Source organism: Vulpes vulpes, chromosome 7 (genome assembly GCF_048418805.1).
Source record: "Vulpes vulpes isolate BD-2025 chromosome 7, VulVul3, whole genome shotgun sequence".
Lineage (NCBI taxonomy): Eukaryota > Metazoa > Chordata > Mammalia > Carnivora > Canidae > Vulpes > Vulpes vulpes.
Genome location: NC_132786.1, coordinates 40,396,695 through 40,424,675, shown reverse-complemented (window position 1 = coordinate 40,424,675; position 27,981 = coordinate 40,396,695). Strand labels below are relative to the sequence as shown.

General features: G+C 49.2%; 1 protein-coding gene across 2 annotated transcripts in view; it reads right to left on the bottom strand.

Moving 5' to 3' along the window:
* The window catches only part of PRAG1 (PEAK1 related, kinase-activating pseudokinase 1), a 49,217-nt gene extending 38,343 nt beyond the window's left edge, over positions 1–10,874 (bottom strand). Inside the window, exons 1-3 of one of the 2 annotated variants that reach the window (XM_072763583.1) lie at positions 10,739–10,874; positions 6,137–6,556; positions 2,038–3,881 (exon numbers count right to left, since the gene is read on the bottom strand). In XM_072763583.1, coding sequence (XP_072619684.1) covers positions 2,038–3,881; positions 6,137–6,469 — 2,177 coding nt within the window. In that variant the 5' untranslated portion in view covers positions 6,470–6,556; positions 10,739–10,874. Of the gene's footprint in view, positions 1–2,037; positions 3,882–6,136; positions 6,628–10,738 lie in introns of both variants that reach the window. The other variant, XM_072763582.1, reaches the window with a different exon arrangement.
* Between the last annotated feature and the right edge of the window lie 17,107 nt (positions 10,875–27,981).

Below are 27,981 nucleotides of genomic sequence, written 5' to 3'. Positions count from 1 at the left end.
AGTAGTACCAGGTGCTCCTTCCTCTTTTCTGAGTTCCCTTAAGCTAATTTTATTTCCCAGATTTTTTCCCCAAAAGTCCTGAAAATAAGAACTTTGTTTTTAAGAGCTGGAACCCAGAAACTCTGAGATTCCCACCTGGTTTGAGCTTTATACAATCCAATGGTTTTATCATAATAAACTGGCCCCCAAAAATTCTGATCTCAACCCAGATGCTAATGCAAACCCTACCTGAGTCATGTTGCTGTGGTGACTTGGGTTTCTCGAAGCCCTTAACTCTTAAAGGAGAAGGGGGGACTCTTCTCCAAGGAACCAGGTGGTGTTCAGGTGGCATGCCTAGGATTGGGCCAAGAGGTTCCGATAGGGTGTGGGTGTCCCTGCCAAAGCCAATAGCTCCAGGTGGCTCTTGCCTACATTATAACTAACCTCTCTACTGGATTCTGTTCATCTCATGTGACTCTTTCAACAACAGGGTGTTATAAAAGTATTGTTATTACCATCCAGTTGTAGGGAGGCTCAGTCACGGCAAGTGGCTTGCTCAAGATCACTCAGCCCACAGAGAAGACAGATGTAGTATAAACTTGATTTTCTGATCAAGTTCAAAGTCTGTGCTTCCTACCAACCTACCCAGGCCTGAGGCAGCCAGATCCAATGCCCATCTTTTCTCTCATGTCCTATGCCTGCTAAAGTGCTCTATGAGTTTAGGAGCAGAGCTGGCCAGTACAGCTGTGTAACCTTGGGAGGTGACTTCAGCTCCCTCCATCTCTTTTGTCATCTGTAAATTGGGGATGGTAATTCCTACCTCCTGTGGTTGTTCTGAGGATCAAATGAATTAATAGGTCTAATTCCCTCAGATCCGTGCCCGGCCCATAGTAAGCGCCATATAAATGGGAGCTATTCTTAGCTGCTGGATCCCTCATTCACTTGGGAAGTTGAAACTGTAGCCAAAAGGAGTCTGCAATCACCTGAGGATCTGGAGGATGTCTATGCCGCATGGCAGGTGGCCAATGCAATACCAGAACAAAGCAGTGGTCACGGAAAAAGCCCATGTTAAAGAGAATCACAGCCTGAGACGCCTTGATGTTCAAAGTCAAGTGTCACAGCTGCATCTCTGTGGTCAGTTCCCTGCTTCCAACATCAACCCGGAGGTGCATGAGCTGAAACAGAATCACTGGAAATGACACAACTAGAAAAAGTCTGTTTGGAAAGGCTGTCACTTAAAAAAAACACACACACACAAAAACCCAGTAGGTTTCTCCTTTCCCTGACAGGAAATCAGTTTTGCTCGAATAAGGGGGACATTTTTTTTCCAGAATTTAAATTCCATGCACAATGCAATACCTTTAATAAGGTATTTATTTTCCTTGGGCCTTTGAAAGGTCCTTTAAACTGGCAGGAGACAGCAGTGAAGCAAGGAGAAAGCTGTGAGTTTCGGCATGCTAAAACGAACCACTTTTTTCTCCCCCCTGTAAAAACCCACATCTGAAGGTTACTGACCACGTGCAGAGCCTCCTACTATTCTGTTCTTGGCTCCAGGGCCTAACTGTTTCTGGAGCACACATTTGGCAGTGCCCATGAGCCTCCCCATCTCTTTGCCTTTCCAAATTGTGCAGCACAGCCTCCTTTGGCCTCCTTTTGCATGTCTGAATAAATGGAGAATCTGAGTGTTTCCCTGAAAAAGCCTGCTAGAGATACTTGAGAGAGCTGGGGAGGAAAAGAGGACCAGTTTATAAAACTATGAGCACCAGGAAGGGAGGAAGGGCTTGGCAGTGCTTCTTGGGAAGATGCATTTCAAAAAGCCAATCCCAGGCAGGGCACCACTTGTAGGGCTTGTAGGTTTGTTTGCTCAGCACAAACACCAGCAACTCAGAAGCGCATATAAAAGGCACAAGGGCCTTTGGGCAGATGCTGGTGCCCCAAGAGCAGGACTCAGAGCTTGGGCCTGAGGGCTTTCAGTAAAGGGGCACCAGCAAAGGTTTCCGGAAGAGCCCCTGGTCCTCCTGGACAAGCCCCGAGTTACACAGAGACAATCACACTCACCTCGACTTTGGAGGCGGTGGAGGAGGTGAGAACACCTCAATCCCACTTCTGTCCTTGGGGAACTCAAAGGCAAAAGAGGCCGACTTGCTCATCCCAGTCCCGACTTTGCTGCTCTGCCCAGAGGAGCCGTCCGTGGGGCGGAGCCGGTGCCAGGTGGAGGAGGTGGAGGGGTCTGTGGTGCCATTCTCTAGCTCTCTCCCCCAGCTTTGACTCAGCAACTCTTGCTCCACCTCCTCCTCTTCCTCTATCCGGCACTGACGACTCCAGGCCCCAGTCTGGTAGCGGGGCCTCCTCTGGTCCAAGGCCGAGGAGGTGGCAGCAGGCAGGTGGCACCGGACAGAGTCACTGGCGGCAACGCCGTTGGCCCGGCAGGAAGAAGCAGAGTCGGTGGGGCCCCTGGACGAAGCCTGAGGCCCAGTGCCACCAGAGGAGCTCCCCTCGCTGAGGTCAGACAGTGGGGAGGCCGACGGTGACACTGGGGACCCTCCGGGGCTACTCTTGGACAGCTTGGGCGGAATGGCAGGCTTCCCCTTGGGGCTGTTCTCACTCACGTCGGGGCGGTGGCTTTCTCTGGAGCTCAGCGCCTGCCCGGCCGACGCCTCCTCCTCGCCTGCCTCAGAGTCCTGGCTCACAGGCCTGCGTGGCCACTGTACCCCCACCGCAGAGTCGGGGCTGCTCAGGTAGATTGTCCGGTGGTCCTCCTCTGGATGGGCTGCCATGACTGTGATGGTGGCTGCCACCTGGGGAGCCATATCTGGGCCTTCCCTGTCCCGGCCCCAGCCAGACGCTGCTTTCTGAGCCCAGGTGGTAGCTGTCCGTACCTGGCCCTGACCTTGGCCCTGGCCCCGAGGAGCCGCTGCCTGTTCCGCTGTGGCCTGTGGCTTGGAAGGTGCTGGAACCGCCTTCTTCCTCTTGGTGCTCTCGGCATAGATGGGTTCAGGCTGTGCAGCCTCGCCGGGGTGGGCTGCAGGCTGGGGCTCCCCAGGCAGTCCGAGGCACCCGCTGGAGGTCACCGCGTGGCAGCCAGAGTCCTGCTGCTTCCCTGGCACAGGCTCCTTCATGAGGGAGCAGTAATCGCTGTCAAGATGGGGGGCGAAGGGGCTGCTGGCCCCGCTGCTGGCACTCCCACAGGAGAGGCCGTCCGAGGAACTGGCAGCCTCGGAGGTAAGGGACAGCTTCTTGGGGCCCAGGCGGGGAGGCTTCTCTGCTGGGCCCTGGCTGCAGCACTCCCTGGGGAAGCTCAAGCCCCGCGTCTCCTCGTCGGGGGGCCCCGCACACAGTCCCTGCTCCCAGCACGGCGGCGGGCGGTCCCCTCTGCCGGGCCCGCACCCGGAGCCCTCAGCCTGCGGGGTGTCCGCCGCCACGGGGCTCGCGGGGCAACAGTCCAGGATGGAGCAATATTCTCCCCCTTCGCTGTCCCCTGAGGGTGAGCACCGCTGATCGCTGTCGTCCTCCGAGGGCAGGGCCTGCCGCAGGGGCTGCGCCGCCGGGCAGGGCCCAGGGCCCTTGTGGCAGCCGGACGTCATCCCAGCAAAGGCAGCCACTTTCTGGCGGAAGCTCTCCTGGGTGGAGGTCAGCTCTTGGTAGGAAAACATGGGTTTATCTTCTCGCCCGACCTTCTCACTGGAGAAGCTCACGGGGTGGAAGGCAGTGCTCCGCTCGCCCCGGGCCTCCAGGCCGTGCAGGCCGAGCATGGCATAGGCGGGGGGGCCGCGGGAGCGGCCATCGCTGGAGGCGGCGGGCCCGGGAGCCTTCTGGACGCCGCGGAAGCTGCCCAGGTAGACTATCGGCACGTCGTCCTGCTTCGGGAGGGGCAGCTTGCCGGGGGCTCGTCTCCAGATGACCTACACAGCCCCAAGGTGAAAAGACTTACATTAGACCTTGTCAGAGAAAAAAGGAAGAGAGAAAAAGTGAGAGGGAAGTGCCATGACATTGTAAACGGTCTTCTGTGCTGCCGCGAGGAAGCCCTGCAGCACGCCTACCTTCTGATCTCCCCACAGACTCTCTTCATTCTGGGGCCCCCCTGCAGCCAGTGGGCTTCCCAGACACTGAGCTGCGCTTCCCACCCGGGGGCTGTGATTCTTTTGGCTTAAATCTGAGAGGTGGGGGCAGGGGGAGACAGAACTCTATAAAAGAACGTTCGGCATCTCCCTCAAAATTGCCCGATGAGATAGATTTTCCTAAGAGCTTTGAAAACGGAGTTTTGAGTGTGGTTGGAGTTTTGTTTTACGTTTGTTAGTTTTTGGACAACGGAGTCGCGGTACAGTCCTAAAGAAACCAAAGTCATGGGGCTTTTTAAGACAGCTTGGGTGGGTGGTGGGGTGGGAGAGTGAGGGGTGGTTTCTGAGCTGGGTCCCAGCTCCCTTGTTGGTCTCTGGGCCACGCCAAAGAGCTACTCCCCCTCCCAGCTACAGCCAGTGACCTCAGCCTGAGCCTGCATAAGTGGCTGGACTAGTTGAGCCATGAGACAAGCATGTGGATTGGCCATGGGGCGCCTGGGTAGCTGGCTCAGTCGGTTAAGCATCTGACTCTTGATTTCAGCTCAGGTCATGATCTCAGGATCCTAAGCCTGCATCAGGATCCATGCTGAGCACCGAGTCTGCTTGAGATTCTCTCTCTCTCCCTCTCCCTCTGCCCCTCCCCTCACTGCGCAGTGTGGGCACTTGCTATCTCTCAAAGAAAGAAATCTTAAAAAAAAAATAAAGATGTGGACTGGTCCTTCCTATCCCTAAAGTCATAGTCCCCTTGTCCTTCCTTTCTCAAGTCTTCCCCTACCCCAAAACTTTTAGAAGCAGCCTTGAAGTAGGGCTGGCATCTGCTTCCTGCCAAAGATGACTCCAAACTGAAGGAGTCCCTGGCTTATGTCTGTGAAGACTAACAGTAGTGAACACAACCTAGAGAATGGGTGTAACCAGCTGGTGACAAACAGAGCAGTTCTGAAGGGACATGGAACTAAGTGCAACCACAGGAAATGCCTCTCTCCACTTAAGCCTCCTCCAATTTAAAACTGACCTCTGATTTCACATGGGCTCAAACACCCTTCCTGATCCACACAGCATGATGGTTTAGGAAAACCAGAATAGGCAAAAAGGTCAAACAAGTCCCAAGCAGTTCTTGGATGTCCTAGACTTACAGCTTCCTAGACCCTTCTAGAGGCAGCAGGCTCTACGTGCCCTCTAAGTAATCATACCTTTGGAAGGGTGACCTGTGGGATGAGCAGAATGGTCTAATCTCTAAGGGATACAATTGTCTCTAGTGATCCCAGGTCAAAGCTGCTAAAATCCAACTGGAAATATGAACCCTGGCTGGGAACTGGATATGGAGGAGTTACTGCTAACATTTTAAGTGTGATCATGGTCTTGTGGTTACATGTCTTAGGAAGACTTTATTTTTTTAAAGATGTGCACAAATGATGTGATGTCTGGGGTCCGCTTTAAAATCACAGGGACGGGGGACGCCTGGGTGACTCAGCAGCTGAGTGCCTGCCTTCGGCCCAGGGCATGATCCTGGAGTCCTGAGATCGAGTCCCACATTGGGCTCCCTGCATAGAGCCTGTTTCTCCCTCTGCCTATGTCTCTGTCCCTCTGTGTGTGTGTGTGTGTGTGTCTCATGAATAAATAAATAAAATCTTTAAAAAAAATAAATAAAATCACAGTGAGGGGAAGGTGGGGCTGGGGGCAGAGAGGAAGCAAGACCAGGTCATGAGTTGATTGGTTGACCCTCATAGTGGAAGGCAGTGGATGCAGGCCATTTGTTAAGCAATCGCTGCTACTCCTGTATGTATTCTAAATTATCAATGAAAAAAGCTTCAAAAACTTGTTTTTTTTTAAAGCTACATTTTTGTATGCCTCTGCATAAATAATTAATGCACTCTCCAGTTACACTTGAGGGACTGGTGATGGGTCTTAGCCTGAAGGGACAGATGGAAAGGAGGGCAGATATGAAAGGAGGGCAAGAGTCAAAAAGGCGCGGTGGTGGGGCCAGCTGACGGGAGCCCAGTGGGAGTCCTGCCCTAACAGCCCTCCCTGGCTGCCCGCCAGCCCTCAAACGCTACAAGAGCAGCCCCTGTACCAGTGCCACAGGGGTTAGTCAGCCTCACCTGCGAGACGTCGGCGGTGCTCAGGTTCGCCTCTGTCCACACATCAGAGGCATCCGAGCTCATCATGGTGGGCTTCACAGCGATCGTGGGCTTGGAGTAGGGTGAGCTGTTCACCCCTTCATCGTCCGGGCGGCAGTTCTCGGGCCTGGGGGGCAGGCGAGGCGGAGGGGGCGGGTTGCCTGCTCTGGGCTGGGGATGGCCGGCCGCCAGCTGGTGGTCACTCCTCAGGCAGAAGCAGTTCTTGCAGGACCCAGGCTTCCAGATGTGCTCCACAAAGTCGCTGCACGCGGACATTTTGGGGCTCTCGGGGTTCAGTCGGAGGGCCTGGTGCATCTTGAGGCGACAGTGTGCTGGTTCATCTTGCACTCAGCTCTCGGCCGTGGTCGTGGGGGAGGCAGATGGGGGTCACAGAGCGGCTGCCTGGAACAGCAGAACACTGACCTGATCAGAGATCTCCCGGACCCGAGGCTGGCTGCTTCACCAGCTAGAGTCTAATCATTTTAATGGGGAGTAGAACCAGGGTGGGGTGGGGGGAGAAGGAGAGAAAAAGGTAAAGGTTAGCATATTCGATGTCTTCTGAGGCCTTCACCTATTTGTCATAGGGCTCTTAGTCACTCTCGGGGGGTGTGTGGCCTTATCAGAACCTATAAAAAACTAAACACAACTCTATTACATTTCAGGCCCGAGGGCTGAGGTTTGGGGGCTGTGACAGGAAGAAATCACACAGGGTTTTAGATGAGAAACCTGCACAGGGTTTTAGATGAGGATCCATGGTACTGCAGAGTGGTGCACCAAATAAAAACGATGGCTTCTGGAGGCTAAGCCATGACTTTTCACCAAGGGCTGTGTGAGCGGGCAGGGAGGCCTGGACCCTGAGACCAGCACTGGAATCCATACTTCTGGCCAGGTGGCCACTCAATGGATGAGAAAGGGGAGAGGTGTGGTGCGGGCCTGCCCCCAGGGGAACTGTGTCAGGAGGTCTGGCATCTTGGGAATCTGCCCTCCTCCTCTTACTTAACGTACGTTATTTAGCCCAGCGCTCAGTGAAGTCAACAGAGCTGGGGCTGCAGGCCAAGGGGGAAAACAGAAAGAGAAATGCCTGATTACCACAGCCCTGTGATCTATAGCGAGGGAAGAGATTATCACACAATTATTTTTTCCCTACAATAGCCCTGGGGATAAGGCAGTCTGCTTGTTGCAAGAGTTGTCTCTGACAGTCCAACCAGGAGCAGAGTTTGCCGAAAGAAACTAATAAATCCACCTGTTGGAGATGAGCTCAAAGGGTTGCAGGTATTAACCAATTAGCCTGAGTAACACCCCGGCAGCTGGCCATTATCCCCATTTTACAGATGGAGAAACAGTGGCAATGACATAAACGAAGACTTGTGCACAGACCAGGGAGTTTGCTGGTGCTGGAAGCCAACTGTGCTGGCAGCCTCGACTCCTCATGTCATCATCCGTTATGCAGAGTGGCTGGCCATCACCTGTTTGCTGCTCGTTGTTCTTTCCTCATTTAAGTGAACCGACCTCCCCATAAGGAAACTGCTCTTGAGAAAATCATCTTTATAAACCTCAGGTGATCAGATTCTCATCAAAAAGGGAATTCCGCCCTGGGGCTTGCTGTCCACTTTCCTCCAGCAAGAACTTGCTCTGAGGCTGATGCTGTCTAAACACTCAACAGGGCTAAGCAGGTGGAATGAGCCAGGAGCCCATTCCAGCATCTTCGTGGGGAGTGCTCTCTTTCCAGTGTCACAGAGACAGAGGTGCTTGTTCACGGAGCACCAGGAATAAATTTGTCTCCTTTCCCTCCAAAGTTCACCAGGAAGCCACTGCATGGTGAAGCTAACCGAGCACTCTGAAATCAAGTCAAGTGTTTGCCTTCGGCAGCCATCGGTAGGATCTTATGCATCCCTGCCCTTAAGAGGACTGTGGGTTGGGTTCTTCTTCTCCCTGAAACACACCCAAGTAGTAGGTTCATGGCTCACCAAGTTCCCCAGAAGAGGTCACTAAGCCTCAACAAGCAGAGGAGGAGAGCATGGATTTTTCTTCCTTCCCACAGCCTTGAGCCACAGACAGCTTGAGGCTCTGCTGCTAAATTTTGGAAGGGGGGGTGGGGGGAATGGAGGAAGGTCACTGGTATTCAGAGAGCAAGTGTCCACATCCCTGCCCCAAGGTAGGGAGTTGGTCCTTCCTCAGAATGCTGTTGGCTTCCTGACCACAGGGAAAGAGAGGCTCCCCTTTACTGCAGGCAAAGGCTCTGGAGCCCCCTTCATGGGATGGGGAAAGAAAGCTTAAAACCCCCATACTGTGTGGGCCTTTCAGGTTCCTGCATCTCCTTATAAGGCTGAGCTATCTGTAGGGGTGGGTGTCCAACCACTTCCTCAAGGCTACCACAGATTCACAAAGAAGCAGTCTGGGGTGGCCACAGTACATTTCCTCCCCAGCCGGCACGGAGAGCGCAAACTTGTCATATTTGCTTGCTGCCAGAGGTCCCCATCCTTTGTCGCACGTGGCCCACAACAGCCCTGGGACTTTTGAGTGGGCTCCGGGTTACAGAGCTGTGGGAAGCTTCCCTGCAGAACCCTCACCAGCTTGTGTACACTCTCAGCACTCCCGTGCCCAGCTCTGAAATTCTCTGACGTGGGCACAACTCTCGGTACGACTGACTGCTCAGAGGTGCAAAGGTTTTTAGGGGAAGTCTTTGAATAAGACAACAGAATGAAGCGCTAGCCTTCCACCATCATTGACTCACTGCATCCTGTTAAAACTGGTTTCTCAGTCACAGCAAACAGAATTTGCCATCATGTCAAGCCAGAAAAGATTCATTTCCAGTTCTGTCTAGAGAGCTCTAGGCCTGGAATTATCTCCTATTTGTTTTCCGTGAAAGATGGTGAAAAACTCAAGTGGCGCTCACAGAGAGCAGCGCCGGCGCTTCGCTTACCAGTGCCAACTCTCCACAGCCTGGGAATGGTACCTTCCTGCCCACATTCCTTACCTCGGAGGGGAGGCAGCCCTCAGATTTATGCAAATTCCCCCATTTCAGTGGGAGGCAGCAGGGTAAGATTAGACAAAGATCCTGGCATTCTTTATGATCCAAGTCCTGATAAAATATCTTTGCCTCTGCAAACTTCTGCACTAGATTTGTGGCCACAATCTGCAAGACTGAAGTTGTCAGACACACTCCCATCCTGTTTCAAAAACAATCTGAAGACTGGTGGACAGGTCCGTAAAATTAAATCTTTTTGCCTCAAGATTCCCCCTCACACTTGTGTCAAAGGTTGTTCATGCCTTGCCCAGAAGTGACCGAATTCCAGAAAATACTCATCCAATATATACGCATATTAATTTAATTGTTTTATATATAAATATACATTGTACACACAATATGTAATACAGAAATTAATACATATAAAAATCAAAGTAATGCAACACTGGAAAAGAAAAGTACGTATGGGAAGTGTCTGGATTTCAATACTCCACTGGCAGGGGTTGCCCAGGGGAAAGGACAAAGTGACAGCCTTAACACCCCCCCCCAACACTCTCCTCCTCCTCCTCCTCACACACACAGACGATGTCATGATATTCGCCCAACTTTTTATTTTTTCCTTCTCCAATGCTGTGCAATCCAATCTCAGCGGTAGGAATGTGTTTCCAAGGGTGAGACCTACTACAGTCTAAGGAGCAAGGAGGGTAGCCGATTCCACGGGATCCCATGATAGCAAAGCAGAAGCAGAATTTCCCAGGGCTTCCTGTCACATCTCCCTCTCCAAAAAGGGAAAAGCTTGCTACCATAGCCCGGGCCAGGGATCCAGGGGGTCCGTGCAACCCGACTCCGCCCTGGTCCATTGCAAAACTCCCGGCCCCTAAGTGCTTAGGGCTTTCCCATCCGGCTCTGCAAAGCCATGCCCTCCGCGGCTGAGATCTACCTGGGGAAAATAAACACGGTGAGCCGGCGCTGCCTCCATTCCCATCCACAGGACCCGAGAGTGGAGGGTGCAGGGGCTCTATTTTCCCAGCGTGTGTGTGTGTGTGTGTGTGTGTCCGGCTGGGGACACAAGCAGCACCGGCGGAGGCGAAGAGCGCGCCCCCAGGCCGCCCTCCAGGGGGCTCAGCCCGGGCTCTCAGCGGGGCACCCCGAGGCCGGGTCCGAGCAGCCCCGGCGCCCGCCGCCTGCCCCGCGGCTCCCGACGGTCCTCCGGCCGCGGCAGCGGAGCCGTCCCCGGGAGCGACTCGCGGCGCGCTTCAGTGTCGCGCCCGAACCAAGAGCCGGACCCGCGGGACCGGCCGGACCCGCCGCGCCCCCTCCCCGACCGCGAGGCGTAAAGTTTCCCCGTCCTCAGCAGCGCGACCCCGAGGGAATCGAAGCCCCCCCGGGCGCCCGCGGGCTCCGCGCTGAGCGCCGCCACCCCCGGGCCCGCCCCGGGGCGCACGCGGTCCGGACGCTCCACCCCGCGGGCGGGCGCTGTCACCCGGGGCCCGGGGGCGCCGCCAGGGGGTCGCCCTCCCCGCGCCCGCCGCGCTCGCCTCGCCCGGGGCTCCCCTCTGCGGCCACGTCTGCCAGACAAAAAGACACGCGATCTGGCGGCAGCGCGGCGGGCTCACCTCGGGGCCGCGCTCCCCCGGCCTCGCCGTCGGTCGCCGAGCCGCCAGCCGCCCCGCCGGGCGCCCCGGAGCATTGTCTGCAGACGGAGCGCGCGCTGCGTGCCCGGCCGCGGGCGGGCGTCCTCTGCCGGGCCCGGAGGCAGGGAGGCCGGCCGGCAGCTGCGAGCGCGCTCCGCCCCCTCCGCCTCCGGTGACGCCGCCGCCCCGCGCCCGCCCCCGCCCCCGCCCCCGCCCGGCCCGCGCCCGCCGCACCTCCGCAGCGCCCGCCGCCGCCCCGCGCCCGCGCCCGCCCCCGCCCCCGCCCCCGGCTCCCCCGCCCGCCCGCCCGCTCCGGCCGCCAGGCCCCGCCCCGGCCCCGCCCCCGGCCCCGCCCCCGGCCCCGCCCCCGCCCCGGCCCGCGCGGGCCGCCCTCCCGCCCCCACCCGGTCCCCAGGGCCGTCAGAGCGGTCCTGCCTCCCTCCGCCCCCGCGCCTCGGCGACACCCCGGCGGGGGAATCCCGACCCTCGGCCCCGGGACGGAGCCTCAGGCAGATTCCTTAAGCCCCGCGAACTTCACTTTTCTGTTTGTGGGATGAAGGGCTGGACGGGAGGGAGCAGCAACTCGGGGCTTCGTCGGCGCCGGGATACGGACACCTGCGTCTGCAGTGTCCGGGCTCCACCGAGACACCCCGAACTCGGCCTCGGTCCCGGGGCTGGAGGAATCTTGGAACGGGAGGACAGCCCCCCGCGGACTCTGCCCCCCCCACCCCCCACCCCGGCCTGGGACGGTCCGCGCACCCCGACCTGGGCGGCTCCCCGGGGTCACCACCTGCAGCCTGACGCGCAATAGGAAGGAGAGCCCAGGAGGACACCCGGGGCCCTCTCTCTGCCCCTCCGGCTCCCGGGACAGGTCGTGTAGTGTAACCCCACGGAGGTCCCCTGGCCTTCATGCTCAGGGATGAGCCTGCGGGCCTCCACCCCGCTAGACCAGGAACACCGGGTCCCCCCTGGAGATTCTTGTGCTTTCCCTGAGACCCGGCAGTGACCGCTGAACAGAGACGGTGAGGAGGCAGGTGGAGGGGAGACAGGGAGAAGACCTGCTTTTGAGGTTTGCCGTGGGTGGGAGAAAAGGAGGAAGGTAAAGGGATAGGAGGAACGCTTCCTCCTGCCCCGATGTCCGGAGTTCTCCTTAGTATAATCGAATCGAGGGGAGACAGTATAGAGGGATGGAAGGGGAACTAATACTGGTTAAGCACCTAGGCTGCACCAAGCCACCCCATGAGAGGGAAGGCATCCCCATTTTATAGGGAAGAAGAAACCCGACGCTCAGGGGACCACATAATTTGCCGGGGGCCCATCAGCGCCCCAGCGCTAGCGCTGGGATGGGAAGCCACAGCTGTGCTGTGGGACCCACTGAGGGACACTTCCACCTCTGCGGGTGCCCTCTCCACCTAGAGACAGTCCAGCCCTATATTTCTTTCTTCTCAATGTGAGAGGAAACCACGTGAAGAAATATGGAGGGAAAACTCTGGTCGGCCTCCCTGAGCCTCAAAACCAAAGTGGCAGGCCTTTCTTTACTAAGACCCAGCAGGGAGGGGGATGCTGATGAGCAGATAGGTATGAAGTGGTTGGCGCTGGAGAAAGACAAAAATGACATAAGAACGTGCATGCGATTCAGTCACAGTGGGAGATGGCCCGGGGTTCGAGAAGTTCCTGGTTCCCATGACTCGGGCTAGACGTGTCAGTCCTTCCTCTGTAAGGGCTGGGTGCCGACACCCACCTCACAGGATGGAGCATACAGAAGCCATCCACTTTCCCACTTGATTTTCCTTTCTTTGCGTAATTTATCCGTGATACATAAACAGGCTGAAGAACGTAATTACAAGAAGCAAAGGCACCAGTGTGACAAGATTGGCAGTTTGGTGGCATGGGACAGCAATTGAAGGGTTAATTTAGTCTTTCTGTAAAATAAACTGTGTTCCCAAGTGTTTTGCTGCGCTCACACAAAATAAATGCATTATACTGTAGCTGCTGACATACAACGTGCATCTTTTTATGCCAGCGACATGGCCTTAAAGATGGCTTCATCTTGCCTAATGAAAAGAATCAAAAAATACTTCAAAAGACCCACTTAGAGCCACATAAAATACCCATTCTCTTAGGCGGTGCTCCACCAGTGACTGTTAAGCATGTTATCTCCTCAGTAAAGCTGCACTAAGCTCATGCATTTTAATAAACAATTCTTGCCCGAACTTCCAAACTGCATCCTGCAATGCAGTGCCATTTGTGTGTGCACAGCATTCTGCTTCTAGCTACTTATCAGTCCATTTCATGACACTTTTAACTGCAGGGCTTGGGTTCCCTGATAGAGATCAGACCTCTACGAAGGACAGCGATTCCCTTCGGGGTTTAGTCTCTGAGCACCAGTCTGTATAAGAGAGCCGTTAAATTGGGGGAAATTAGGACAAAGACCGGGACGGGTAGTGCTTTGGGGTAGGTAAGCTAGAGTCATCTGAAATTAGAAAGGCAAAAAGGCAGAATGAGGAAGAGTACACATTAAAATATACTGAGAAGATGGGAACTGGGATGTTTGAGGGGTTAGACGGTGGGAAGATTGGACCAAAGTAATCCCACAGAGAGGTGTCTCTCCCCTTAAAGGGAGAAAGGCGTTCAGTTCTAGTCAACATACGTTTATTGAGCTCTTTCTACTTAGGAAGTGCTGGATGAGGTCCCATGGGGAAGATATAAGGTCTGTGAGCGGGAGATAATGCCGGGGCAGTGGGGGCTCAAAGAAGGAAAAGAATAAACACAAAAAGTGGCTAGGGGCTTAGGAGGATGAGAAGGATTTCAATGTGTGGACAGTGGAAACTTTCCAGACTGAGAGAATGGTATCCACAAGGGAATGGTCATGGGAGAGGAGGGAGATTTTGCAGAGATTTCCCGTCCAGTCTGGCTGGAGCGCGGTTATAGAAGATGAGGCTGGCACTGTGGTGTGGGACTGGCAGGAAGGGCCTGGCTGCCCAGGGAGCCAACGGGCCAGCATGGACTTTTCTGAGCCAGAATGACGTCATCCAAGTTAGCTTTGCATTAGCCCTACCTGGATCTTCTATCCCAGGTAGATTAGGAAGTGGAAGAAGAGGTGGGAGACAGGAGACTAGCTTGGAGTTTCCATCTCTGGTCCAGATGGGAGGCAAAGCCTCCCCAGGGGCTTTGATGAAGGAGGCAGCAGTGGGAATGGAAGGCAGGGATGTGCGATGGACGGTTTTGAAAGATGTGAACAGGGACATCTGGAGACTAGGGACTTATTAATTCACTGAGGGTAATAAGATACTTACAAATAATAGCCTACATTGTGGAGCATTCACTCTCAAGCCCTGTGTGCCAGAGGGTTTGCGTGCCTTCTCTCACATAAACCTCACCGAAATGCCCAGGTAGGTGCTGCCATGAGGCAGAGGAAGGAAGCAAAGATACGCACCAGCATTTGAGCCTCCAGGGACCAGTAGTCTAATGGTACCACTAGTACAAGTAGGGAAATCAGGGCATTTAATTTGTGGTCTCTGGAGTCTGGTGTGTATGGTAGTCAACTGGTGAAGGAAGTTATCCTGACAGCTGTGGTATGCGGAGCCATAGGAAAAAAAAAATGAAGGAGGTTGGAGAAGAGATGAGATGAAGAGGTCGAGGGTTGGCCAACACAGGAATCTAGAAGAGGCCGTGGAGACAAGGAGCATGGAGCCTCTCTTTGAGACCTCCTTTAACCCGGAGTGGTGTAAAGAGGGAGAATAACCAGGGAGGAGGTGATAGGAAGGGAATTCCGGTGGCAGTTAATTGAGTGAGGTGGAGAGTGTCTGAGACCAGCTTAAACTCTTAGTTACTCTCTTTAGAACAGCAAGAATTTCCAGTGGACCCCATGGAAGAAGGAAATCAGGGGAGAGGAAAATGAGATGGGAAACACGGTCAGGGCTGTCATTTGGGAAAAGGGCATTTAACAGGGGAAGGTGGATGGGCCACAGATAAAGTAGGATGGAATCCTGGGAAGCCATGGGCAGGTACCCAAAACCACCATGAAGAGGATGGGGCAGGGAAGAAGGGAAGGAAGAGGGTCTTCTGAAAATTTGCTGTGGCGAGCTCATCTGAGTTCTGTGCTGTGGGAATCTGGTAGTGTCAGCGAGCCAACCAGAGGTCGGTCTAGTGAGCACACACAGCCCTACTCCCCGCCTTATTTCTCCCCAAGTGATAATCAGCTCTTTGGGTTGCCAACCCAACTTATGTCTTTCTCCTCCGAGCTGTGGAAATCTAAGTAACCTTATCGGTTAACCCCTGTCCTGTGATTATGGCACCACATCCTGGGAGCCCATCTTTTAAAAAAACCTTTTTTCAACCTCCCATCCTCCCCCCAGCTTTAGTCCCAGGCAATTCTCCACAGGATAAAACATTCATAGTAATTTACAGTATCATATTCCAAGCACTGAATAGATTTTTCCCCCCAAACTGAAAGCTATTATTTAAATAACTGCTGGATGTCAGAATCTCAAACCGCATGGGACTAAGAGCCAAGGGTTCAAGATTGTTATGATCTTCCTTTGTGCCCAAGTGCCACAGAGCTCAGATGTCAAGTGTTGAAGAAGGAAAACACTTTCGTTTTTCCCTTTTATAGCATAAACACAGTTGGATGTGCATTCGGTGATGGATATCTTATTGCAAACCTCATTTTTATCAAAATGCTACTGTGATAGGTTGAATTATGTTCTCTCACACCCCCTCCCAAAGATATATTGAAGTCCTGACCCCAGTTTCTCAGAATGTGACCTTATTGGAAGGAGAGTATATAAAGAGGTAACCAGGTTAAAATAAGGTCATTAGGGTAGTCCCTAACCCAGTGTTATTATACGAAGGAGAAAAGAGACAGATCCCCCAAAAAGGAAGAGGGTGTGAAAACAGAATGGGAGAAGAGGCCATGTGACTATATCGATGCATCTAGGAGCCCAGAAGGTCAAGAATTGCCAGCAAACACCAGAAGCTAGAAGAAACAAGGGAAGGTTTTACCCCAGAGCTGTAAGAGAGAACGTGGCTCTTGCCTCCACCTTGATCTCAGACATCTAGCTTCCAGAACCTTGAGACAATAAATTTCTGTTGGTTTAAACTGCCGACTTTCTGGAGTACTTTGTCATAGCAGCCCTAGGAAAATAATACAGTTACTAAAATGAAAACGTGCCAATGAGTGATATACCTACTGCTTCTAGACAGAAGATAGAGGTTTTCAAAAATCGACATGACATCCAGGAGACATGTTAATTAATGTCCACTAAGGATATAAGGCCAGACAGTTTTCCGTAATGAGGTCAGCGTGCCCCTTTGTTTAACTTGCCCGAGGAAGAAAATAGTCATTCTTTCACTGAGAGCTTCCTCCTTCTTCAGTTTCAGGGCCCACGGTTAGGGGAAAGTCTTGGTTCCTTACTCGTGTTGGCATTTGCATGGTTGAGAGACTCTACCTCCACAGCCAGGCAGTATGAATGAAGATGTACCTCAAAACCCATCAGTGAATTGTTCTGGGACCACACAAACTTGCAAAGATGTTGTTCATGGATAGGACAGATCATCCCGGGTCTGATACTTCAGGAATCAATGGAGATACCGAGGTCCTCAATCACTGATATGACTTGCCCAAGGTCTCCTGAGACATTTCATAACCTTGTTCTTCTGAGCTTTCAAGCTGTTTGGTTTTAACGTGGCCTCACGGTGAGTTAAGAGTGTGAAAATGAGAACTATTTGAGGAATTAATCATGACTCCCACTGCTTGGCTTTCTGACTAAGCTGGAGCCAGGGCTGGAAAGAAGCAGAGTATTTTACGTTAGGAAGAGTCACAAAGAAAAAAACAAACCCATTTGAAAGATCTGCTTGGTATCCTAAGGAAAACCTCCGAACAGTACAGCCACTTTGGAAAAACAGTTTAACAATTTCCTAAAAAGTTAACCATAAATGTGTCTTATGACCTAACAATTCCACTCCGAGAAGCCCACCAAAGAGGAATGAAACTCGGCACATGCAAAAGCCGGCACACAAATGTTCACACAGCATTATTCATAAGAGCTAAAGAGAACCAACAACCCAAAGGTCCCTCAACTGGAATGGACAAGTAACATGGTCTGTCCATACAGTGAAATACGATCCAGTAATGAAACAATAAAAGCCTGATACATGTGACAACACACATGAACCTCAAGAAGGTGATGCCAACTGAAAGAAGCCAGACACAAAAGATTACCTAATGTATGATTCCATTTATATGAAATATCCAGAAGAAATAACTGGATAGAGATAGCAGAGGAGTGGCTGCCTGGGGTGGGGAGGAGGAACAGGGTATGGGAGCGGGGAGTGACTGTCAATGGGCACGGGGGATCTTACTCCAATGATGAAAGTGCTCCACAGCTGCATTGTGCATCATGATCGTACAACTTGAAAAATGGACTAAAATTTGTTGAATCAGGATGCTGGGGTGGTCCAGTGGTTGAGCATCTGCCTTCGGCTCAGGGCGTGATCCTGAGGTCCTGGGATTGAGTTCCACATCAGGCTCTCCGTGGGGAGCCTACTTCTCCCTCTGCCTGTGTCTCTGCCTGTCATGAATAAATAAATAAATAATAATAAAAATAAAAATTATTGAATTGTATAGTTAAAAGAGTTGAACTTTATGGTATGTAAATTATACCTCAATGAAGTTGTTTATGAATAACAGAAAGAGTGGAATATGGCTCAGCCTTAAAAAGGATGGAAACGAACACCTGGGGATCCCTGGGTGGCTCAGTGGTTTGGCACCTGCCTTTGGCCCAGGGTGTGATCCTGGAGTCCCGGGATCGAATCCTGCGTTGGGTTCCCGGGATGGAGCCTGCTTCTCCCTCTACCTGTGTCTCTGCCTCTCTCTCTCTCTCTATGTCTATCACGAATAAATAAATAATCTTAAAAAAAAAAAAAAAAGAGGGGATCCCTGGGTGGCGCAGCGGTTTAGCGCCTGCCTTTGGCCCAGGGCGCGATCCTGGAGACCCGGGATCGAATCCCACATCAGGCTCCCCGTGCATGGAGCCTGCTTCTCCCTCTGCCTGTGTCTCTGCCTCTCTCTCTCTCTCACTGTGTGCCTATCATAAATAAATAAAAAAATTAAAAAAAAAAAAAAAAAAAAAAAGAAACGAACACCTGCTACACATACATGCATGAACCTCACAGACATTAAGCCAAGTGGAATAAGACAGTCACAAAAGGAAAATTGCTGTATGATTTCACTTTATTTGAGGTCTCTAGAGTACTCAAGTTCATGGACACAGCAAACAGAATGGTGGTTACTGGGGGCAGGGGAGGAGTGTGAGTGGGAAATTATTGTTTAATGAGCACAGTTTCTGGTTGGGAAGATGAAAAAGTTCTGGAGATGGATGGGAATGATGGATGGACAGCAATGTCAATGTGCTTCATGCCAGAGACTTGAACATTTAAAAAAGTTAAAATGGCATATTTTATGTCATGTATACTAGATAACTGGGAGAGAGATTGAGAGAAATACCTGTTTCTGTGAGCAGCCTATTTCTGAAAGATGACACAGGTCTAAGAAATCTCATCTTTTCTTTTCTCTTTTCTTTTCCTTCCCTTCCCTTCCCTTTCCTTTCCTTTCCTTTCCTTTCCTTTCCTTTCCTTTCCTTTCCTTTCCTTTCCCTTCCCTTCTTTTCTTTTCCATTTTCTTTCCTTTTCCCTTTCCTTTCCTTTCCTTTCCTTTCCTTTCCTTTCCTTTCCTTTCCTTTCCTTTCCTTTCCTTTCCTTTCCTTTCCTTTCCTTTTTTAAGTAAGCTCCATGCCCAGCACAGAGCCCAATGCAGGGCTTGAACTCATGACCCTGAGATCAACCCAGGAGCTGAGATCAAGAGCTTGATGCCCAATCAACTGGGTCATCTAGCACCCCAAATCTCATCTTTAAGTCAATAAGCCTTAGTCATTCAAAAAAAAAACAAAAACAGTTTTTAAACTCCAGTAGGAAATAGATCGATCTGTAATTCTATAAAGTTGCAGAAACTCCAGGCCTATTGCTACCTGATAAATCATGGATGAGAAGACATCACATCCGTTACAGTTCAACCATTCCACTGCTGAACGCCCTTCTCCCCTCGTCACCCCCATAAGGCAGCTTCAGTTTTGCATCTTACTAGGCCAGTAGGCTTCTGAGTGTCCTGACCTCTGTGTTGTTTTTGTTGACTTCTACCGGAAGGCTTCTGTGTAACATTATTACCTCTGAGACCTAGTTATCATTTGCCAAAACCCAGCCACATGAATGTCATTACATGGACTGTATCTTAGGGGCTTTTACTTAACAAAGGTAAGCCAGTGTTCTGAATCAAGTTTGTCTGAGAAATGTTCGATGGTGTAAGAAAAGAAAGGTTTTTATTTTATTTATCTGAAAAGAACTCATCATTTACCATCTGCTGTAAAGTTTTGTAAGCCAGCTGAGAAACAAACGGTTTCCTTTGCTTATTCGCCCTTAAAGTGAGGTGTTCTCTTCTCTTTCCCTTCTTTTATTCTTATGGTTCTCATAGGAGATATCCCACAAAAGGATTGAAAGACAATCTTTTGGACACTTAGAGCATTTTACTAATAACCAGCATTGGCCCTTCCTAGGAGTAAAATCCCATTTTGGTACAGCACAAGTAACTCTGGGGACATCTCCTTTCTCTCCATGGTCCACACATGGTGAAACCGAAGAGACTCTTACCCGCTTCCTCCTTTCACATTTCTTGAGAGCGAGAAGTGAGTGAAGGGACAGATGGGGCCTGGTTTCTGTGCCGGATGGGGTAAGGTGACAGCAGAGCAAATAAACCTTCCTATCTAGGACCTGTAGGTACCTGCAACCTTCTTTCAATTTCAGGCCTATGTAATTGCCATAGATTATCTATAACCTGACACTCCAACCCCAGAGCCTCCTCCAGACACTGGCCCTTACTAGCAATTATTGCTCCCCAAGTCATAATGTTCTAGAACTAGAATTCTCGTGTGGGGAGGGCTTACATAGTCAGAACAGTCAATCATCAAGTAGAGAAGACTGGAGGCGGAAGCAAGTGGTTTACTTATTTGCCAGATCCTCTGTTTCAACTCCCAGACAGCACTGCCCACCCTTATCAGCCGTGCTGTACTTGGAATCTCAGGGTAATCTGCTTGTGGATTTACATCCCTAACTGGTTCTGACCTATGCAGAGGGTAGCTGAGAGGCTTCAGGAGGGCCCCTCTATAGAATGCCTAGTGGTCACAGAAGGTAGCAGTCACTAAGCTTTGCATGTGACCAATGAATGGGGGAAGGGGACCACCATGTCTAGAAAGGGGGGAGGGGACGAAAACCTTCAACTAATTTACTGGAAAGCCCCAGGCCTTGTTAAGGAGGCTTTAGGATAATAGCTCTTTTGACTGACTGTTCAGTTTTTTCCCCTTTTAGAAGTGGCAGTGGTGGCTGGCAGGGAGAGACATGTAGAGAGCAGGGCAAGAAAGGGGTCAAAAGACACGTGATGGGGCTGATTAACAAGTAGGCTTTTTAAGCAGTGGCCAGGGGACACCTGCAGCTCTTCCAGACTTGCTGGCCCAGTAGGGGTTGTTTGAATGAGAAAACAGCTTCCAAAAAGATGTAACACAAGAGCATAAAAGGAAAAAGAAAAATGTGCATTTGTGAGATGAGGGAATTGTAGAGTTTTATCTCTGATTCTTCTCAAAAGAAACCTTTTATTATCTAATATTCCCATCCGTAGGTCAAGGCTCACAAGATGAGGAGAGGACACATCACCAGGGCACGTTGCTGGTGTTTTGCTCAAAAAGGAATTTGCTTTCAAACAGACATGCATTCACTAATCTCTTTTCTTTAAAAGAAAAAGAAAGAAAGAAAGAAAGAAAGAAAGAAAGAAAGAAAGAAAGAAAGAAAGAAAGAAAGAAAAGAAAAAGAAAACCACAAATATAAAATCTCTTCCAACTCAGCTGACTGAGTCCAAGTGGGGATGACAGCAACGTTTACTTGCATGATCCCACAGAGCTAGTATCCAGAACGAAAATAAATGTGACTTTTCAAATCCGGGCATAGTGTTGCTTTGTTTGTAATCCAATTAAAGAATAAGCACTACAATGTTATTGTAGGACAGAGGAGATCATACAGAGTTCCACATTTTTGGAGCTGTAATACAGCAAAACTTGTGCTTGACAGATTGGCATCAGTATTTTGAGAAAGCCAGAAGGGGACAGTTCCTGATTTCCAAGGGGCTGCACTGAGTGTGGTGGCAGGTGGCAGGGAGCAAAAGGACAAAATCCCTATACCTTCCATATTTAACTAGCCCATATCTATACCAGATGGTTATTCTCATATTTACTGATATTTCCTATAACTAGTAGAGTCTTCCTTAATAAATATCAATTATGTGATCATATACATAAGATACCTATCTGCCTGTCTATCTGTCTCTCCCTATTGGGATGCTAACTTGCTGAAGAAGGCCAGCTACTTAAATTTGGTTTTAGCCAGACCTGGAAGTAATTAAATTATCATTGGCTTTATCATTGCCACTTTGGGAAGCCTTTGCTGACTCTGGAAGCAGAGTTGGATGTTCCTTCCTGGGGCTTACACGGGCCTCAATTTCCTTGTCTGTAAAACACAGTGATACCTTCCTCAAGAGGTTGTTTTGATAAGTAAGCTATGTGAAATGCCTACTCCAGAACCTCGTGTCTTAGTACATTTGGGCCACTATAACAAAGTGCCATAAACAACAAACATTTATTTCTCACAGTTCTGGAGGCTAGGAAGTCTAAGATCAAGGCACCAACAGATTCAATGTCTGGCAAGAGTCTACTTCCTGGTTCACAGAAGGCTTATTTTTGCTGTGTCCGCATATGGTGGAAAGGGTGAAGGAAGTCTCTGGAGTCTACTTTATAAAGACACTAATCCCATTCAGGAGTGTTCCACTCTCATGATCCAATCACCTCCCAAAGACCCCACCTCCAAATACCATCACCTTGGGGGGTAGGTTTCAATATATAAATTTTGGGGTGAACCAAACAATTAGCTTAGAGTATCTGGAATATATTACACTCAATAAATGATGGGTGTTGTTAGAACATCCATCAGAAAATTAAATCCATTCATTCAGCATATTTTTATTGAGGACATACTCTGTGCCAGGCTTTAAGCAAGACCCTGATGATACAGTGATGAGCTAAACAGATGCTTCCTGATTTTCTGAACTGGGCAGTATAGTAGGGAGTGGGGGGAGTGGGAAGATGGACAATGACTTGGCCAAACAGGACCATGCATTCTTTTTATATTCCCCCTTTAAAATTTTTTTATGGAAGTATAATTAACTAAGTATAACTAACTGTATTAGTTTCAGATGTAGGGATCATGCATTTTTGAGGGCAAATTGTGATAGATGTTTTGAAGGGACAATTCTTTAGAAGATCACAGAGCAGGAGAGCTCTGCTGCCCAGGGATTTAAAGAGGTCTTCCCTGTGATTGATGTTGTGGTTGAGGTTGCAAGGATGACAAGTGACCACTTGGAGGGTGAAGCATGACATGGAAGCAGGATGTGGGAAAGAGTATCTGTTCTGTTGTGGTTCAATTTCATACTCTTAAAAGATTATGATATTTATTGGTATGAATTTGGAAGAACTAAATTCCAGCATCTTTTCTGGCATATGAGTTGTTATCCTGCAGCATCGCAGGGAATGCAGGCAAAGCAAAGGACAGTAGTTAAGGAGCCTGCAGGGAAGACACCTGCGGGAGGATTATGGAAGCAAATAGAAGGCACCAGTAGGATCCTGGGGTAAACCCATGGAGCATTGGGCTGAGGGGCAGGAGAGCTGAATCCTGTCCCTGCCTACAAGCTCTGGTTTACAAATAAGAAAACTGGGATTCAAAAAGACTGTTTTCACCAGGATATACACCTAGTAGGTGGTGAAACTTTGACTGCAATCCTGGCTTTTTTATTCCAGGTCTTTTGACTACACCACAAATGGAAGATTTGAGGAAATAATTGCTAAGGTTCCTTAGTAAAGCTCAATATTATGAGAGATCCCCATGGTGCTTCCTTAACACTGTAACAAAAAAGAAGAGAAAGAAGAAGGAGGAGGAGAGGAGGGGGAGGAAGTAAGGTAAGGTAAGCAAGGAGAGGAAAGGAGGAAAAAGAGAAAGAAAGAAAAAAGAGAAACAAGGGATAAATGAAAGGAAAAATCATAGATTTTATTTATAACTTTTCAACTTTGGAATATGTCCAATTTAATCATTTATAGAACCATTAAAATCCACATCAGAGCGATCACCAATTGAGGGTTTTGTCTCCATCTCGTCATGAGGGCGATCAGTAGGAAAGACACGGGACTTCTCCACCATATTATCATAATGGTTATTTCAGCCAAAGCTTGGTTATCTGTGCCAAATGCAGGGCAAGCTGTGGAGACATGAACCCCGCGGAGAGTTCAAAACCGTTCTGAGTCATTAGCTCCAATAAACTCACAGCTCCCAAAGCAGCCAAGCTGGAGGTCTCTGCTGAGCTTCATTCCCTTAACCTTTTCCATGCCCTTGTTCTGAGCCTATAGGTTAAAAAATTGAGGACAGCACACCCAGCAAAGGAATGATTTGCTTTGTCCTCAGGGTAGACAGCAAGTTAAATCACCACACTGACATTGGCATCTGGAGTCTAGGCAATTCCTTGTTCTTTTATTGCTTGCACCAAACCTGCTTTTGGCTGCTCCCAGGGTAAGGCAAATATGCTTCTCCCAAAGGCCTTTTTGGCATTCCCTGTTCCCTTAGCCACAGTGACTGAAGATACTGTTCTTTGTGCCAAGGTCTGCTTCAACCACCTTCCCATGCCAGGCACACTGTTTTTCTGTTTACACTTTAGGAAAAATATAAATGTGTTGTCATTTAAACATAATATCAAAGCCTCCAGGATGTTTGCTTCTTGTTTCTCTATTAGAAGAAAAGAATCATGATAAAAATTGTGCTTTGTGATTCTCATGGAATTTAAATATTTTAAAAATATAATATTGGTAAGAGACTCATAGCTCCTGCTCACCAAAAAACATTCATGTGATAAAAATGAATGTTTAGAAAAGTAGAATCTGGGGCTTCTAGTGGTTTGACTCTTGATCTTGGGGTTGTAAGTTTGAGCCCCACATTGGGTGTAGAGATTACTTAAACAAACAAACAAACAAACAAACTTAAAAAAATTAAAAAGCAGAATTTGTTTTTGTGTGTGGAGTAGGGACTCAGGAATGACTTTGGAACTTGTTATTATGTAGCAACAGCTCTTGGGCTTTCTGTGGTGTAGAAAAAGAAAGTAATGAAAACTGAGATACTCTGAGGTGACACTACATACAAAAATAAATCATCTATAAAAACAGCATATTAATAGTACACTTATTTTTAACCAGTGTTACAGTAAAGCAGAAAGATTTTTTCAATATTTATCCCCAATTCCAATATTTAAGACTTTTCAAGAGGAATATCTAGAAATGTACAGACCAGAAAGTGCAATGGCTTTCCAAGACCATGGAAAAAGAAAGTAAGTCCAGTTCCTGTGAGTATACAAACCATTTAAAAGAAAACCAGACCCGCCCCCCAAATAAATAAATTTAAAAAATTTTTTTAAATTAAAAAAGAAAAAAAAAGAAAACCAGACCCCTTTCAAGCACCAAATGATCCTATTTTGGAGATGAGGTCACCAGGAAATGTTTGTGTTCAGAAATGCCATCTGTGTGTCATGGGATCCCCAGTCTAAAAGACGGGCCCCACTGGGTTTTATCATTAGAGAGAAATCTCATGTAATTCAGAAAAGAAAATATATTGTTACCCTTTGTAATGCTAACATAAGATTAGGATACAGACACATCCCTAGTTTCTCTTAAAAACCTATTGAGTGTGTATAAACTATGAGGTTATATTCACACTTTTGAAATAAATATATATATTTAGTCTGTATCTCCTAAGGTTAACAAGTTCTAGAAGATTTCCAACTACTTTACAAAGTGATGCTTATTTTACTTCCTCCAAATGCTGTCATTTCCTACCTTCAAAGGGTGATTTGACTTCCCCCATGGGCTCCAGGGAAGCAGTTCATATTCTCTCATCACTTTGATTCCCTCAAATCTTTCTGGGTCTTCTCAGCTTCCATACCTAGTTCACCGTTGACATGCCTCTTTAAATCTGTCCTCAGTGACAGGTGCATTCACCCTACTGATATATTTTTCTTCCATATTATGTTACTTCTATGCCTCCTCTCATTGTTCTTAACCATTTTACAGGTTTCTTTTTTGCTCTTGCCTTGACAGTCACAGCCCAAGTCAGAAACCTTGATTTACACTCATTTTACATCCATCGTAACCTCTAGGAGTGAGCTTTGTGTAGACGAGCCATATGTGTGTTTTAGAGTCTTTGATGGTTTCCCTGCCAATTTTTGTTGTGAAAATATTTAGCCCAGGTCTGTCCTCTTTCCAAGTTTGCTCCCCACCTGGATTGTTATGTTGCTGTGTCTGCACACAGGATATCTGTGTGAGAGAACGGCAGAAACTCATTATTTCAATATGAAAAAGCAGAAAAAGGTTATCAGTGGATTATCATGCTGTAGATGAAGCCCACACAGTATATAGAGCATCTGTACACTTCAAGGAGACATTCAACGAAGAATTCCATGATACCTCTGTGTGAAAGAAGGAAAAATAAATCATGTTGAGTCCAAGTCATTTCGGGATCCTTACGCAGTTTATCATTCATTCTAAATGAATCCACTGGCCTTCTGGATTTTATATAGCATGTCAGTCTCACACACAGCAGGGCTGACGCTCAGGGCGCTGGTAGAGTCTGGGTTCCTCTGGCCAGCCCCAATCATATGTCCTTCATATTTTTGAAAGATAGAAGGCAATGTTGAGAGATGCTCCTTACTTCTGAGAGGAACGGCCTGGCTTTACAAGGATAGAGCAGTCTTTGCTTAGTGGGTAGGAACTCGGGCTTTGGCACTGGTGTGCGTTTGACTATCAGCTCTACCCTCTAAATAGCTGAGTGCCCTTCAGCAAGTTCATTAATTTCTCTCAGTCTCTGCATCCTTGTTTGAAAAATGGGAGTGCTCATAGTATCTTCCTCATAGGGCTGTTTTTAATAGTAAATGAAATAATACACTGAGGGCACCTGGATGGCGCAGTCAATTAAGCATCTGCCTTCATCTCAGGTCGTGAACCTGGAGTCCCTGGATGGATCTACTCATCCGGTTCCCTGCTCAGAGGTGGAATCCACTTCTCCCTCTCCCCCTACTTATGTTCTCTCTCTCTGAAATAGAAAAAGAAATCGAGACCCCTGGGTGGCTCAGCAGTTAAGCGTCTGCCTTCAGCTCATGGTGTGATCCTAGGTCTGGGGATCGCATCCTGCAGCAGGCTCCCTGCGAGGAGCCTGATTCTCCCTCTGCCAGTCTCTCTGCCTCTCTCTGTAAGTCTCTCATGAATAAATAAATAAAATCTTTAAAAATAAAAAAAAATTAAAATTAAATCTTAAAAGGGGGGGGGGGAGGATAACACACAGAAAGCACTGAGCCCAGTGTGAACACAGAAACTAGGTCCCAGACATTGTAAGCGACATATATTCTTCTTTACCTTATACGTCCCTACTCAGAAGGGAGCTGGTGGGGGTCAAAAAGACATCAGTGAGGAGCTAGGTCTTAGGGAAACACCACAGAGCAGAGAGCACAAGCAGATTGTTCCTTAGAAGTTAGATTGACTGGGGCACCTGGGTGGCTCAGTTGGTTAAGCGTCTGCCTTTGGCTTGAGTCATGATCCTAGGTTCCTGAGATGGAGCCCCCCATGAGGGGGGTCTCTGCTCAGTGGGGTGTCTTTCTCTCTCTCTTACTCACTCACTCACTCACTCATAAATAAATAAATAAATAAATAAATAAATAAATAAATAAAATCTTAAAAAAAAAATCTAGCCTACCAACAGTAGTGCTTTTACTGGCCCTAATGGATTCCTTTGTAAAAGGTGGTCTTCTGCCCATGGTTCATAGGCTTTGCACCTTCCCCTGCAGAGCCTGGCACCTGCTCACAGGTGCACTGCCTGACTTGCCCCGAGAATGGTCCTGTGGGAAGAAAGGAGCCATTTGGCAGAGAAGAAAGCAGATACAAAACCCCAGCAATCGGGGGGCACACTCGGCCCCAGGAAAGGAAATCTTTAAATTATGTTCTGGAGGGAGTTCAGTGGCTGGAGCAATTTGAGGCGATCCTTCCCATTTTAAAAGACCTAGATGCTCCCATCTCTCCATCGATCCCCCATTCCCACCCCTGTCAAGTCTCTTACTTCACCTCCCCTCCCGGGCCCTACAGCAACGGGGATTTAATCATAGTGTCGCTGCAACAGTGTCTGCCTTTGAATCCAGTCACAGCTCTGGCTGGCACCGAAGCTGCTTTGCTAACTTCTTCTGGCAGCGGCCCCCACTTTTGTAGCCCTTTGAGGCAAATGAAAAACCTGTCTTTTTTTTTTTTTTTTGCCTCCCTGCTATGTCTTCCTGGGGTGCAGTCCAGACACAGAAAGAGGGGAACCAGACTCACCGGACTGGTGTCCTTTTCCTGTCCTTAGGAAGGCAGACTGGGTAGGAGGCCCGTCTTGGGGGGGCTCATGCCTGCCGTCTCTTTATACACCAAGGAGGTTAATGCTGACTTGATGTTTTCAACTTTCAAATAGATAGTGAGAGTGTTTGATAAATAAACCAAAGCACTGGCAAATCTTGGCAGAAGCACTTAGAATTGCGCAGAGAGGAGGCTTTGCCTTCTGCTGTCTCTCTCCCTCCTGCGCTCCCTGCTCACCCGACGTCTGGGCCAGCATGAAGGGTTAGTAAGGCTTTCCCAGGCGCCCTTCTGCATTTGCCAGGAAGCCTGGCCTTTCCCTCTCCCCAGACGTGTGCATTATCCTACATCCTCTTCTTCGACCTCACGTTTATGGAGGCATAATTTATATATAGTAAATTCGCCCTTTTGAGGTGTTGCGGCTCTATGAATTTTGACAAACTAGCGCAGTCCTGTGACCACCATGACAATGAAGATACAGAATAGTTTCATCAACCCAAATAGTTCACTCATGCCCCTTTGGGGGTCAACCCCATCCTCCCATCTTTGCCCCTGGCAATGGCTCATATGATTTCTGTCCCTGCGATTTTGCCTTTTCCAGGAGAGTCATACACTATGTGGTATTTGGTATCTGGCTTCTTTCACTTAGAGTAAAGCTTTGGAGAG